The 14,471-nt window shown below is 36.5% G+C and overlaps 2 protein-coding genes and 1 long non-coding RNA gene across 4 annotated transcripts in view; 2 read left to right on the forward strand and 1 right to left on the reverse strand.

Moving 5' to 3' along the window:
- Positions 1-12,382, forward strand: part of LOC134657024 (uncharacterized) — a 77,601-nt gene extending 65,219 nt beyond the window's left edge. Inside the window, exon 2 of the long non-coding RNA XR_010097579.1 lies at positions 12,271-12,382. This is a non-coding gene — a long non-coding RNA (uncharacterized LOC134657024). The remainder of the gene's footprint in view (positions 1-12,270) is intronic.
- LOC134656868 (zinc finger BED domain-containing protein 4-like) overlaps positions 1-14,471 on the reverse strand; it is a 188,667-nt gene that overhangs the window by 93,816 nt on the left and 80,380 nt on the right. The window lies entirely within an intron of this gene.
- On the forward strand, positions 1,330-5,431 carry LOC134656718 (carboxypeptidase B-like). Its single transcript, XM_063512229.1, has 7 exons — positions 1,330-1,534; positions 2,071-2,283; positions 3,169-3,259; positions 3,525-3,626; positions 3,988-4,203; positions 4,500-4,925; positions 5,263-5,431. Exons 1-7 carry the CDS (start codon positions 1,434-1,436, stop codon positions 5,425-5,427), a joined length of 1,314 nt encoding a protein of 437 aa, XP_063368299.1. The 5' UTR covers positions 1,330-1,433; the 3' UTR covers positions 5,428-5,431.

Genomic DNA, 14,471 nt, shown 5'->3' on the forward strand with positions numbered 1-14,471 from the left:
TATAATATGTTTTCACAATCACAAACAATTCAAACAACTTCACTCTACAGGTTATACTTTCTTCACCAACTAAAAGAAAACTCTAACTTGGGTATTTTTAATATGATCAGTCATCGATCAAATATAAAGTTTACCGCTAAAGCAGTAAAGTTTGTTTTAGTTTGATAAACACAATGAAATTTAATAAAAGACGATCGTAATCGCCTCTACTCAAACCAACTGGGACGAATTGGCAAGAGCTTGTTTTCCAACTGCAGTCTGTGATGCCAGTGTGACTCTTAAAACCACAAACACTGTTTCTTGCTATTCTTTCTTTACCGTTTAGCTAGCTAGCTTATGCCTCTTCTGAACTAGTGTAAGTGTGACTACAACAAAAAACAACGTGTACTTAATGAGATCTCGTTTTAAATTGGTTTGCTTAGAGTGAAGCAAAGCGAAATTAAAAGAATTGGTTCGCTTGGTCCGTTCATTGATGTGTCATAACATTGGATCGACTTGCGTGTACACATTTGTAGCTACGCAAAACTCTAAGGTGATATCTCCAGGCAAACAATAATGGAAATTGAACTTTATTCCAAAGCATTAGAAAACATTGTAGTTGTGTGAGCGGACTATCGTCTCAAGTAACAGGAAATTCTGGAAACAAAGCCAACTGAACTTATTATGTACTATGCATGATTCTATGGAATTTTATTAATCGTGGGTTTTTAAGGCGTCCATTTCAACGTGTTTATAGTCACGTTAATTGTGTAACAACTAAGATAAAATAATATAAGATAAAGATTTATTTTTCAAGTAGGCGCTTATGAACGCAAGCTATAGCGGCTCTAACCCTACACCTCTGCCTGAGAACATTTAAATCCCTAAATTGGAGGAAGGGAATCCCAATATGGGACCGTCAATAAACTCGGTGGGACACATCTTTCCAAAACATTACATGCATTAATTTATTAAAATACAATTTACTTTATTTACCTGAACTGTGTCATATACTATAGTCTTCTAGACATCTTAACTAATGTACCTTAAACTACAGAGAGTGACTTAAACAGAGCTAAATGAGTATCGATTAAACTAGGTAATTGAAACACAAATATAGTTTATAGATACGGGTCTAATTGTACTCAGTATCTATTGAGTATTTTTCAGGGGATGTAAATAACCTAATTTTTACAAGTTATTTATTTATTTCATCTTTATTGCACAATGCAAGATAGTGCATATAATTATGTCGGAATTAATGTCTCAAAGCTTATACTGATTGTAAATTTTATCACTAATATCTTCGAGTTTACGTCGATCTTTTGATCGAAATATGCAGTGTCATAAATATAATTTTCTGATAATAATGATATTATCAGATATGTCATTTATTATCAAAGCAAGTTTAAGATTAAACTAATTCGTTAAGTCTGAAGATATGGCACAGTCTTATGCGATTTGCCATGAAAATGGCGGTCTTTCGAGAATTTTTCATTTTGAGTGCTATTATTGTTTCCTTTGCTAATGCTGGGAAACATGATATCTACTCTGGGTAAGTATGTTATAGTTATATTACTATTTATTTATTTTTGCTTCAATATTTTATATTTTTTAGAGTTACAGTGTTTTTTAAATATGCTAATATAGACAAAGGGCTCAGTGTTCCTTGATAGAAATATAATCATTTGACATTTAGATTAATAATAATAATAAAAACAAAACCTACTGTTTAAACACATGTTATCCACCATTATCTTTGATAAGGCCTTTTTTTTTCTTTATTAAGGGGCTTTTTCAAGTGAACGAATATGCCGCCCCATAAAAACAGCCTTAATTAACAGAGTTAATAGAAAGTAAACAGCCAAATCTAGTTTAATTACATCACACATTTCTGTCCCTCAGATCGCACTTTACAACATTTAATACCTTTTCAACTACATAGGACATGGGGTTCGATAGGACGGTATTACATAACCCAATGGAACTGTCATTGTCATGAAATAGTTGTGAAGAAGGTCTGGGCACCCGGACCCCTCGGACCGAGTGTTTCTGATAAAATGATAACAAACATAGCTAAATCTGTTACAGCTTCACAGTCCACGGAGTCAAGCTCACCAGCCCGTCCCACGCGAAACTCGTCCACGACCTTGAGGTTTCCCTGGACCTGGACGTTTGGCAGCATGGCGCCGTAGCCCTGAGCGACGCTCTGGTCATGGTGTCTCCTCAGAACAAGCAACAGTTCCTTGAAGAGTTGGAGAAGAATGGCGTAGAACATTATTTACATTTAGAAGATGTTGCTAAGTAAGTAAAGTATACTCAGGCGGCCTACCGCCAACATCTAAAAATCTAAAAACTTTATCTGTCTCTCTGTCGCTCTAATATGCAAGACCGATAGAGTGGCAGATAACGAATTTAGATTTTTCGGTAGGTCTTCAAGTAATACTTTACTAGTAAACGGCTGCTTGACAAAAAAATCGCTTGGACGTTTGACAGCATGGCCCGTGAACTAAGTGTAGCTCTGCTGATGGATTATATAAAGCGATAGTTTCTTGAAGAAATTATTAAATAAACCCTTAATTTTTGAGAACATCTAAAAAAACAACGGGTTGCACTCAGGGAGTGCCGGCAGAACTGAAAACTCAATGACTAGTGCAGAATGCACTATGTATAATTGAGGTTAACGCCATCTAGCGTTAGCGTTAATTACTTGAAACCCCTAAGCACATCACTGTTAGTACTCGAGTGATATTAATACCAGTTAGAGAGAAACTCACTAGATGGCATTTAAATCAATAAAGAAAAACTCAATGATATTACATGTGACAGTTTTTCATGTAATGTCATTGAGTTTTTCTTTATTGATTTAAATGCCATCTAAATGAGAGGCCATCTAAATCTTACGGTCACGTGATCGTCTTACGCTGTCTCGAGTTTAACATTTTTTCCCCACCTCAAAAAGTGCACAGCGCCGCTAAAGAAGTTTTCAACTTAAAAAAAAAGTTTGTTTCCGAAAAATATTTACTTGGATACAGTTTTTACTGACCTTCACACTAGGCAATCTGTCGGTCATCTTACCTCAAGGAATATTCTACAATTCCGTTTTCAAATTTTCTTTCTGCACTTTGCTCTGTCTTCGGCACTTGTTTTTTGTAAGGATAATATGTCAATATTATTTATTTATTACAGGGCTTTCGAAGAGCACGACGCCGAGATAGAGCGTTTTCAGGGGACCAGAACCAATAGGATGGTTTTCGAGTCATACCCTCGGTATGCTGAGGTTTGTGAAAGATACTAAACTGCAATGCAATTTTATTTAAAAATATACATGAAAAATTTAGTAGGTACGTTAGTAAGTGCTGATGCGGTCTAGGATGGAGCATGCTTACCTAAATGACTATTCATTCACTCGTGATTTGAAAAGATCTAAGGATATTAAAATATGATTAGTAAAACCTCTTGATAAATCTGAAAGCATGGATTTTGTAACTATTTGGGGCATGGGACTTGCCATTTATTTTGAAATTATTTTCGTACATTTACAGATAGATGCCTATTTGGAAAGAATCGCGGCGGCTTACCCTGATATTGTGACTCTAGTCAACGCTGGGACCAGCTGGGAAGGCCGTGCTATCAAGTACCTTAAGGTAGGTACCACTTCTAAATCATTTGTCGACACATAATTTTATGATTTGGTAAATATAAGTAGTAGTAGTAGTAAACTCTTTATTGTACAAAAAGACATATTAAAAATAACATACAATTAGTAAGAAGTACAAAGGCGAACTTATCCCTTTGAGGGATCTCTTCCAGTTAACCTTTGAGTAGATGAGAGGAGAAAGTGAAAAGCGGGTGACAAATGCAGCAAAATGTACAACAAGGTACGAGAAAGATAAAGGATATAAATACATACAAAATGTATAGGATCAAGGAGGAGAAGTAATATAATGTAGGTAAGGTATTGTAACTTTGTAGAATATCCATTTCTGCTACTGTTATTTTGACTAGATCTCAACCACCAACTTCGAGGACACCTCCAAGCCCATCTATGTCATGGACGCCATGATCCACGCTCGTGAATGGGTGACCACTCCCGTGGCGCTGTACAGCATCCACCGCCTGGTCGAGGATCTTCAGGAACAGGACAGAGACCTGCTGGAGAACATTGACTGGATCATTCATCCGCTCGTTAATCCTGATGGCTATGAATACACGCATACTACTGTAAGTCTTCTAATTTAATTGCTTTATATCAATAATTTTATTTTTAGGTTAGGGATTAGTGTTTATTGCGAGTTTATACATTGGCTACTTACTACTTGCGCTTAGCGGCAAATGTATGAACTCGCAATAAACACCAATTAATCTGTAAACAGGCCCAATGTTACGGCCAGCCACACTTGCCCATATGCCCACTTATCCGTATTGACTCTTGTTTTCTTTCACTTTGGGAACACTGTGTTCACGTGTTTAAATACTGTCACAAACTGTAATCATAATATACGCTTGTTGTCCCGCAGGTTCGTCTCTGGCGCCGCACTCGCTCCTTCTATCCCGAAGTCAGCCAAACTTGCTACGGTGTGGACGCCAACCGCAACTTCAACGTCTCCTTCAACACCGTCGGCGTCTCCTCCGACCCCTGCTCCGATGTCTACCCTGGGCACTTAGCCTTCTCCGAACCTGAAACCGAAATCGTTAAAGCAATCCTTGAAGACAATGTAGACAGAATCCAAATATACATGAACATTCATAGCTATGGCAACTGGGTGCTGTATGGATTTGGCTCAGGAGATCTACCCTCAAACGTGGCGCATATCCACCATGTTGGTGCGGCTATGGGAGCAGCGATGGATGCTGTTAAATTGCCGGCGGCTGGGTATTATTTGGTTGGAAATAGTGCCTTGATTCTTTACGCTACGTCTGGAAGTGCTCAGGATTATGGACAGGTCGGTCTAAAAACATATATTTACTGTTCTACAAAATAACGCTTACGATTAGGCTTTATTTATAACTTAATTATTCTAAGTCTTATTTGAATAGTATGCTTAAATCTACATACATCAAGGTCCTGCATTTTATAGCAATTTCAATACTTAGAATTTAATGTCTCAGTCTAGGTCTAAGAATTTCAAGGTGCCTACTTTTTTGGTACTGAATTGTAAAGCAATTACATAGCTAATTAATTAATTATTACTTTATTAGGCTTTCATATCAAAATATAGGTGTACCGCAAGGTTCATTTCTAGGTCCAAAACTTTACATCAACTACTCTATATTTTGCAGCACATTGGCATCCCGTTCTCCTACACCCTGGAGCTGCCAGGCTACGGGATGGACTTCCGCGTGCCGCCGCAGTACGTCGACCACATCAACGCGGAGACCTGGAGGGGCATTGCGACCACTGCTCGTCTTGCGAGGTCTTACTACCTCGCTCGCAACGCCAACTAATATTCAAGAAAAAATATGATTGCCTAAATGTACAATTATTTTGGATATATAATAAAAATTTTGACATGACCTATCTTTCGCTACAATTTATTTCATTAAAATAACGATATCTCTAAAGAAATTTACAGAGGCAGTTAAAAACAAATTAAAATAAAACTTATAAAACGAAAAACGTACCTACATATTGCTTATGAATGACGTATGTATTTGTCCGCAAACCATTACCAAAACATAACATATTTAGGTATTTTACTATTTTAGCCCTTATCTGAAAATATTTAGTCCCGGCAACGTGATCTAATTTAGTGACGGATAAAAGAAGGAACATGAATTTAATATTCATATCCCAGAAGGCTATTTTATTTTCTCCGTGCTCCCTAAATATTCGAACCCTACTTTTATTTACTTAGCTTTCATATTATTTACTATTATTTACTTAGGTACCTCTACCCTCCAAAGTTGTCGTTAAATTGATAGCGTATTGCAGAATTTTTGACTTTTTATTGAAGGTCAGTAAAAACAGTAGAGCCGGGTGCACTCAAACTTATTTGAGGCATTATCTATGAAAAGGGACCTTATTGTCGATGGCGCATACGCCGCACGGCGTCACGTGGCCTCGTATTTATATCGGAGCATCGTTAATAATGGCATAAACGCCGTCGACAATAAGATCTCTTTTCATAGATAACGTCACATTTTTGAGAACTGCACACCATCTGATCGCTTAGAAGCTTAAAAGTAGCCCTAGGTGAGGGATTAACTTTACTAAATATTATTGGGAGCCTATAATATCACACTGCTGGGCAAAGGCCGCCCCCCACTATTTCCAGTCTAGGGATTAACTACTAATTTAATATTCATTTGACACAAATTATGATACAACGTCGTCATTAATTCTTGGCCCCATATAAACGACATTATCATTAAAATAAACTTTAATCCCTTTAAAATAAGGTTCATTCCACCATAGCAAACAATATGTGACGACATAACCTGTTATCGTCATTGCCATTCTGACAACGTTGCCGTTCCGAGCGAAACGTCAAAGCAACCAACTTATGAATGCGGGTGGTCAAATTCATAACTAATCAATTCGCTGTAATTTGCGACAGCAGCGCCCATTTCAACTGCAAATGTAAGTTTGTTCAGTATAGACGTTTTTGCTATGAGTCAACTTGAGCACAGTGTCGCACAGTGTCGTTTTTCGCTTGAGAAACCACGTGTGTTTTTAAAAACTGGAAAACGGGGTTATGATCATTTCGCAGTCAGTCTTGTTGCGCACGCGTCTCGGCGTGTTTACGTTTTTTTGGCTTGATCTATTTATTTTTTTGTGAACATGTATTTGACGTTTGAAGTGATCGCCACATTCGGAGTGTCAGCTGTGAGTATAGCTTTTTTTCTATTTTGTATGACCAGTTCTGTATACCTACAAAAAATTGTATGAAACATTAGTGCATTTTGTTGAAGTTCTTTGTGAACTAAAACGTAAGTACTTTGTGAACGAGGGATAAAATATTAAGATCCAGCCTGTAATCCAATTGAATTAATAAACAAAAGTAAATTCCCAGTCTATATTTAGCCAGATATTACAATTAGTACAGCTATCTCAGACTCAGACCAGGCTTAGTATTCATGCTATCTTAGTTGTTTGCAGAAAGATACATTTGGTTAGATATTGGTTAACTCTGGAATGGTCTATTTATAATGCAAGACTGGATATGATGATATCATTGGAATCTCAAGCGTTCAAATCATTTTTTTTATCGTCAGCTCGACCTTTGCTATTGTTTACAATGCCGTGGGCTTTTTATCGCTGACATACATTATTAACTGTTAGTACCGGTAGGTAAACGGTTGATACTGATATATTATCATTTATTAGGCTCGCGTTACTTTTAATTAAAGGATTTTTAAATAATTTCTAAAAAAATCTACTAAGTTGACTGGAATTATGTGGATAGAGATAAGACCGCATACTGTATACAACAATTATACGGATTGTGGTACTTAATGCTCTTAATACTGATTTAAACTTCCACGATTTTTACACATTCTTAAATGATATTTTTTATTATTCAACAAACATTATTAATAATAAAAAAAAATTTTTTTTTCTTTTTAATGTACAACATTCCTAAATTGTACAACGGGACTTAATCGCGTATCTAAGATGGGACGGGACTTAGATACGCGATTAAGTCCCATTGTACAATTTATTAATGCTCTTATTTATTTTGGTAATCAATAATCAATATTTGAGAGATTGATTTTCATATTAGATAGAAGTACCTACCTAACTAAATAAAAATCTATCCTTAGCGCCCTTAAAAAAACGGAAATGGGATCTGTTGACAGCAATATTTATTTCGAATAATTTTTAGAATTTTTTCGGCTAATAGTACCTATTTTTCTACGATGGTTTAGAACCCTTGTAGGGCCTCATGACATGACATTTATGGGAGAATGGGAGAATAACCTTTATCGTCTAAAACTGTTTCTTCTACAATTCCAGGTGGTATCCTTCTCGATATCCTCGGCCATCCTCCTCCTGGTGGCTGCCAAGCGCGGCCTGCTCCGCAAGCGTGAGAAGCCAGGGGTGACCAACGCTGCGCTGCTTCCTCCCTCCGCTCCGCCGAAGGAGCTGCTGGCTGAACAGACGCCTTTGCAGTCTTAGAGCGTATACTTAGTTAGCAAACTTTGCTGGGTTTTGTCACCTATAGACCATTGGAACACAGACTAACAGATACCTACCGCATTATAAAGCGTTAGCGAAGGGCGCGATGGTAACAACCGATGTTTATTCCTAGATAGGGTTGCCATATGAATAGCTGTAATAACCTGACAAAAACCTGGACGTTACCCTAAAATCTAGACATTACCCGGACGGTAATTCCTCTAAAAATAGCCCTTCGACATCGTCCACAATTTACCTTTACCATTAGTATCAGTACGAAAAAGTATAAAAACGCCCATTAAATCCTTTATTCCAAAACGTTTCGTGGGCCTAGTCCCTTAACTCGCTACCGTGAACTGCGGCGGTAGCATTTTTATCGCTTGTCGCCATGCCTGTCACGTTCTAACGAGTATGTAAGTGCGAAAGTGACGGGCATAGTAACAGGCGATAAAAATCCCGCTGTAGCTGTAACATAGCCTTCCCTTTCCTTTCTCCAACTCCAAACTGTTCGCTAGTTGTAACTTAATTTTTTTTCGATAATATGTTACAGTAAAATTAAGTCGTTTTTTGTCTACCAATTCAGCTATATCTTGTGAAATAACTATATGGAGGGAAATTTATTAGATCTTTTTGAAGAAAGCCACAGGCATTTAAACAATATCTTTTGCATTTGGCTATGACCGGATATTACATTTATTTTATAGAACTTTACATAGGTACCTACGGTTAATTTTCGACCAACTGGCAGCGTTTATTTATTTTTTTCAAGTTCCGTCCTTCTGCAAAATTGTTACCTATCTTCGAAAAAGTGATGAGCAATCTCAATATTTTTTTAATGTATACAATAGGCACTCGGTATTCCGGCGCTCACCAGTCCGGCACGCCCAGTAATCCGACAATTTAGTGACACGGGTGACTCGTTTTTCAGACTAGCATATTTTTCTGGGCGTATCGTTTCGGCGTTACGCGCTTACACGTGCGTTACTTTTCCCTACAATTGGTCCAAATGAGTTTACACGGGCGTCCCTGACACAGCCGAGCGTCGGATTACAAAACGGTTGTATTTGACATGTAGAATTCATTTTCTTTAAAAAGATTTATTTCCCATATAAATCCAATAATCCGGCAGTTCCAACAATACGGCATGGGGCAAAATTTCAGGTGCAGGATTACCGAGTGCCTACTGTATTTCTAAATACAAAAATTGTGTAGTATGTATTTAACTTACTTTTGGATATTTTACAATAATTTTAAGGTTAACACTGGTATTTTTTTTACCGTGTTAGCACAGAATTTGAAATATCCGATATAATCACACGTGTCCGTTTAACGTGTTAGTTTTAAGTCAAAATTGTGATAAATGTGCCTTAATCGCAGCTTTTTTGTTTTTATTTTGTATTAAGAATAAATTAATCAGCTAAGTGTTCTTTTTTACTGACCTCAAAACCCTCGGGATTGACCCTCAATCACGTAAATTAAATTGGTCCCAAACACGCAGCGGGTGAATTTTTTATGACCACTAATCCCGTTATAAAACAATATGTTTCCTTTAGATTTATATTTATCAGATTTATATTTAAGTACCTAACAGTTCGAAATAAATCTCTGGAAGTTGTATTTATTTGTTACAGGTTGTGATTTATTATTTTCACAAATGTACAAATGTTAAGCTCGGTGGTCAAGGCGTTGTTTTAAAGTATTTGTTCGTAAACGATTATTACTTATCAATATCTTTAATTAAACGATATCGCTACTGCAAATGAGCAGTAGGTAGGTAGGCGTTTTTTTTTTATTGTCCCCTACACTTTTTATTCAAATTTGGGATTTTTTATGTTATTTCTACTCAGAATCACGAGCTCTTTCTATCCTAATAGGAGAAAAAACGTGTCCTAATGTTTTTATTTCCATTACGTCACCATTTTTCATAGACTTTGTATGCCGGTCGCGGAATGGAAAGATCGAAAAATGTATGGAAATTTTGGGACACTTTTTCTCCTATTAGGATAGAAAGGGCTCCTGATTCTGAGTAGAAATAACATAAAAAATCCCAAATTTGAAAAAAAAGTGTAGGGGACAACAAAAAAAATGCCTTTGACTGATTATTACAAAGACAAATTACAATAACAATATATTTTATGATTATAATACATATATTTTACTATGGTTACGAAGATAGTATATCACCTGTGTGCCATACAGCTTTATTTGTAAGTCATCCGCATTAAAAATTCGAGCCCTTATAAAGTTCAAATTCAAATTTTTCAATCCCAAACTTGAATTGTTCCGAAACTGGAACCAACCTTCTGATTATATGTATGTGACTCCATCATCATTATTTTATCACTTAGAGTGCAAGTCTTATCCAATGGAATCTAGAGCAACTTATCTAAAACAAGCTTTGACCCGGCCTTCCCCGAACTGGAGACTATAAGATGCTATGAGCGCCTACACAAAAATAACTGCAAACTTCTCTAACCATGTCAAGAACTCTTTTAAAGCCACAGGCGTAAGGCAACAAGCTGGCAGTTCCCAATCTAATCAATAAACGTTTTGCAATGAAAAATTCCTAGTAAATTCCCACTTCCCTTCCTAAGCGGAGTTTTTTCCGGCAATTTCCATAAAACGAGCTTTAAAATTTGATTCCCAAGCGTTTCCGAAAGGATGCAGACGTAAGTATGCAAAGAAGGATCACTCAAGATTTTTTCATTTCTCATGCTCTGAAAGTGGGTCGTTGTTGTTCTAAAAAGTGTCCAGCAATTTACACGTTTCTGAACTAGAGCACAGTACTTTCTAAATACGGGTTTTAAATTTTTTAAGATACTTAACTAAAAGATGATGAGCATGATGATGATGTAGGATTTGCCAACCAATCTGTGCTATAAGTATTTTTGCCTGCTCTTAGCATTAGGGCGAGTTATTAAGTAATTTTCGTATAATTTAGGGACGACGAATTCAATTCTAAAAAAAATAGTTTTACCATTTCATACAAGAAAAAAAAAAGAATTTGCATAGCTGTGGCTGAATTTTTTTAAACGTTAGCTCTGGCTATTCTCTGTGTTATCTGTGTACACAGACCGTTGGAAGCCGAGACGCGGTTATAGCTTGTTGCCTCAACAGAATGCTCGATTAGCTGTCAAAGAAAATAGTGGAAGCTAAAACACCTGCTTTCTTGCGGAGCGACTGAGAGACTTCAGAAAAGGGCACTTAACGATTTTTTGCGACTAAAGTTGTAATACCTATTATTTATTAATAACACGATTACACGACAGTTATTGTTTAGGCTACGTTTCCATCAGTGCGATGTGCGAGGAGTGGATGCATAGAGAGGGATGTGTTTATTTTCAAAATATTATCCTTCATTCAAAGTACGAGTTCATTCATTCTATTGTGTTTTTATTACAACACAGTACGTTATTGTCATGTTATTATCATTGTCTATTCAGCCACAGAATAAATAATAGTACATTCAGCGTTGTGTTTTGTGCTAGAATTCAATAATTATAATCTCTTGTCTGCATCGCCTCAACTTCCAACGTCTTTGAGTGAAAGTCCTCAATCTCAATCTTTGCGTTTATTATTAGTTTAAAGTTTATCATCTTTGCTTTTACCATGTCCTCATCTCAACGTACTGTCACGTTTTCCCGCATCTATGTCACTTGGACTATGTTGCCCAGGATCTTCTGGCAGGGGAACAATATTTACTGCATCATCTTTCGAAGAATCAATGTCAATGTGGAAAATGTCTGGTTGTCGATCGTGATGTCCTCTGGGCGAGGGCCTTCTCATTCGTCTGGTGTATGCTCTGGATATGACTTCAATTATACGTATGGGATTTTCGGTTCTGCAGATTTGAATTAGTATCTGAAAAAAATACGAGGATTATTTTTAGTTGACTGCTTAGTCAAATCAGTTTCTTTAGTCAAAATGATTAGCCACTATGTAATCTCTATGAAATACATAACAATGATGTCAGGGTCAAGTTACCTACTCTGTATAGTTCTTTCGGATTGATTAAATTGAAATTGTGTCTGAAAATAACTGCGGTCTAGGTTTTTCCAATATTTTTCTTCTGATGCTTTACTTCATACATGGTGTAAAATAATTTGATTGCTTCTAAAAAAACCGGCCAAGTGCGAGTCGGACTCGCCCATGAAGGGTTCCGTATTTAGGCGATTTATGACGTATTAAAAAAAAAAACTACTTACTAGATCTCGTTCAAACCAATTTTCGGTGGAAGTTTACATGGTAATGTACATCATATATTTTTTTTAGTTTTATCATTCTCTTATTTTAGAAGTTACAGGGGGGGGGGGGGGACACATTTTACCACTTTGGAAGTGTCTCTCGCGCAAACTATTCAGTTTAGAAAAAAATGATATTAGAAACCTCAATATCATTTTTGAAGACCTATCCATAGATACCCCACACGTATGGGTTTGATGAAAAAAATTTTTTTGAGTTTCAGTTCGAAGTATGGGGAACCCCAAAAATTTATTGTTTTTTTTCTATTTTTGTGTGAAAATCTTAATGCGGTTCACAGAATACATCTACTTACCAAGTTTCAACAGTATAGTTCTTATAGTTTCGGAGAAAAGTGGCTGTGACATACGGACGGACAGACAGACGGACAGACAGACGGACAGACAGACATGACGAATCTATAAGGGTTCCGTTTTTTGCCATTTGGCTACGGAACCCTAAAAAGCGCATTTTCATTTTTGATCAAGCTCATAGATTAATTTTGTTTTGTTAAAAATAACAATGATATCCCGAATATGCACAGCCGTCTCGCTCACGCTAAGGCTCAGTGAGAGTGAGAGAAAACCCTGAACTCACGGCGCCTTAACTGTTTTGTCAATAATGCACTCAAAAAGCTGTAGATACTTACACTCAAGAATACAATTGCAATGAATATTACAATTATAACTAACAACCAATCCATTGTGTTAATTCCTTGCTACTAAATTAATCTTATCATAGCCTATATATTATGATTTATGATTTGATAAGATTGTTTATCTAATTAATTACTTTGATAAATTATGTATTCCGGATATAGTTTCCAAAACAGACTTTGTTTTCTTTTTGGCAACCCGGTTTCGATAAAAAAAAATATGGTTGTCTGAAAAGTCGGTTTACGAAGATAATTTTGCGTGATAACGTCATGAGAAAACATTGATGAAAAATTGCATACTTTTATACGTTACCATGGAGATCTGTCTACAACGTTATCATGGAGATCTGTCCACAACGTGACACTTTTTCGTGCATGCTACCGGTGTTTATCGATTTATAAGATGTTATCACGTCAAAAAGCTTAATACTTAATTCTGTTTTCTAAACTGGTTTCGACAATTTGGCTTCGGAAATGGACGAAAGGTTAACCACACGTATTGTTGTATTTAAGGTTAAATATGTAATACTGTATCTAGAACCGATGTCTTTATTCAAATTAAATTACATTAAAGAACATTAGAATTAAAAATTAAATAAATTAGTACCTATAAATACTGTATTAAAAATAATAATACTGTTATCTAATTCAATATCTTATTAGTAGAGCACCTAAAGAATAAAAGCAGTATCAATTAATTTCATTTTGACAGTGAAAAATGTTAGCGAAAATTAAACTTGCTTGACCGTCCAACGTCCTAAAGCAAACTCGATTTCCCAAAATATTGCAATTACGATAACAATTAAGATAACTGGTTGTAACACAATATACCAATACAAGATAGATCTTCTATTGCACTTTGTTTTAATAGATTTGGAGGTCAAGATATAATAGAGAAGTTCTTAAAGACGAGAGAGTGTAGTTTGTGAATTAATGTAGTTAATTATTGTTGAAGTTTGCGCGGCGTGTTGACTCGAGACAATCGCGTGGTTAGCGGTAAGCGGTGAGCGGAGCGGTGAGCGGAGCGGTGAGCGGAGCGGTGAGCGGAGCGGCAAGCGGTAAGCGGTGAGCGGTAAGCGGTGAGCGGTAAGCGCGAGCGGAGCGCGATACCTGTAGTGTTCTATAGGACTTCCAGTGATAAATTGTGGTTATATTCTCCTTAACTCTTCTTTAGATACATCATTATCATTTATCAGCCTTTTATCGCCCACTGCCTTTGGCCTTTCTTCGAGGACGCCACTTGTCCTGGTCCTGAGCCGATCTCATCCAGAAGTGACCCGCTATCTTCCGAATATCGTCCACCCAACGAGCCAACGGACGCCAGGCACTCCTTTCGTCTCGTCTTTAAATAGAATTAGTAACTAATTTCTGAGTAAATTTAGTGCATTTAACATACCTACATATAAATATTAATATATTGGAAATATTGGAATATAGTAACAGATAGAGTCACTTGGCTTCTTATGAAATATTTAG

This window comes from Cydia amplana, chromosome 19 (genome assembly GCF_948474715.1).
Source record: "Cydia amplana chromosome 19, ilCydAmpl1.1, whole genome shotgun sequence".
Lineage (NCBI taxonomy): Eukaryota > Metazoa > Arthropoda > Insecta > Lepidoptera > Tortricidae > Cydia > Cydia amplana.

What these genes read in the sequence shown, in the direction of transcription:
- LOC134656718 (XM_063512229.1), top strand. Translation starts at nt 1,434, where the DNA reads ATGCGATTTGCCATGAAAATGGCGGTCTTTCGAGAATTTTTCATTTTG. An exon ending in CATACCCTCGGTATGCTGAG is followed by an intron (nt 3,260 to 3,524) that starts GTTTGTGAAAGA and finishes GTACATTTACAG; the next exon opens with ATAGATGCCTATTTGGAAAG. An exon ending in ATGAATACACGCATACTACT is followed by an intron (nt 4,204 to 4,499) that starts GTAAGTCTTCTA and finishes GTTGTCCCGCAG; the next exon opens with GTTCGTCTCTGGCGCCGCAC.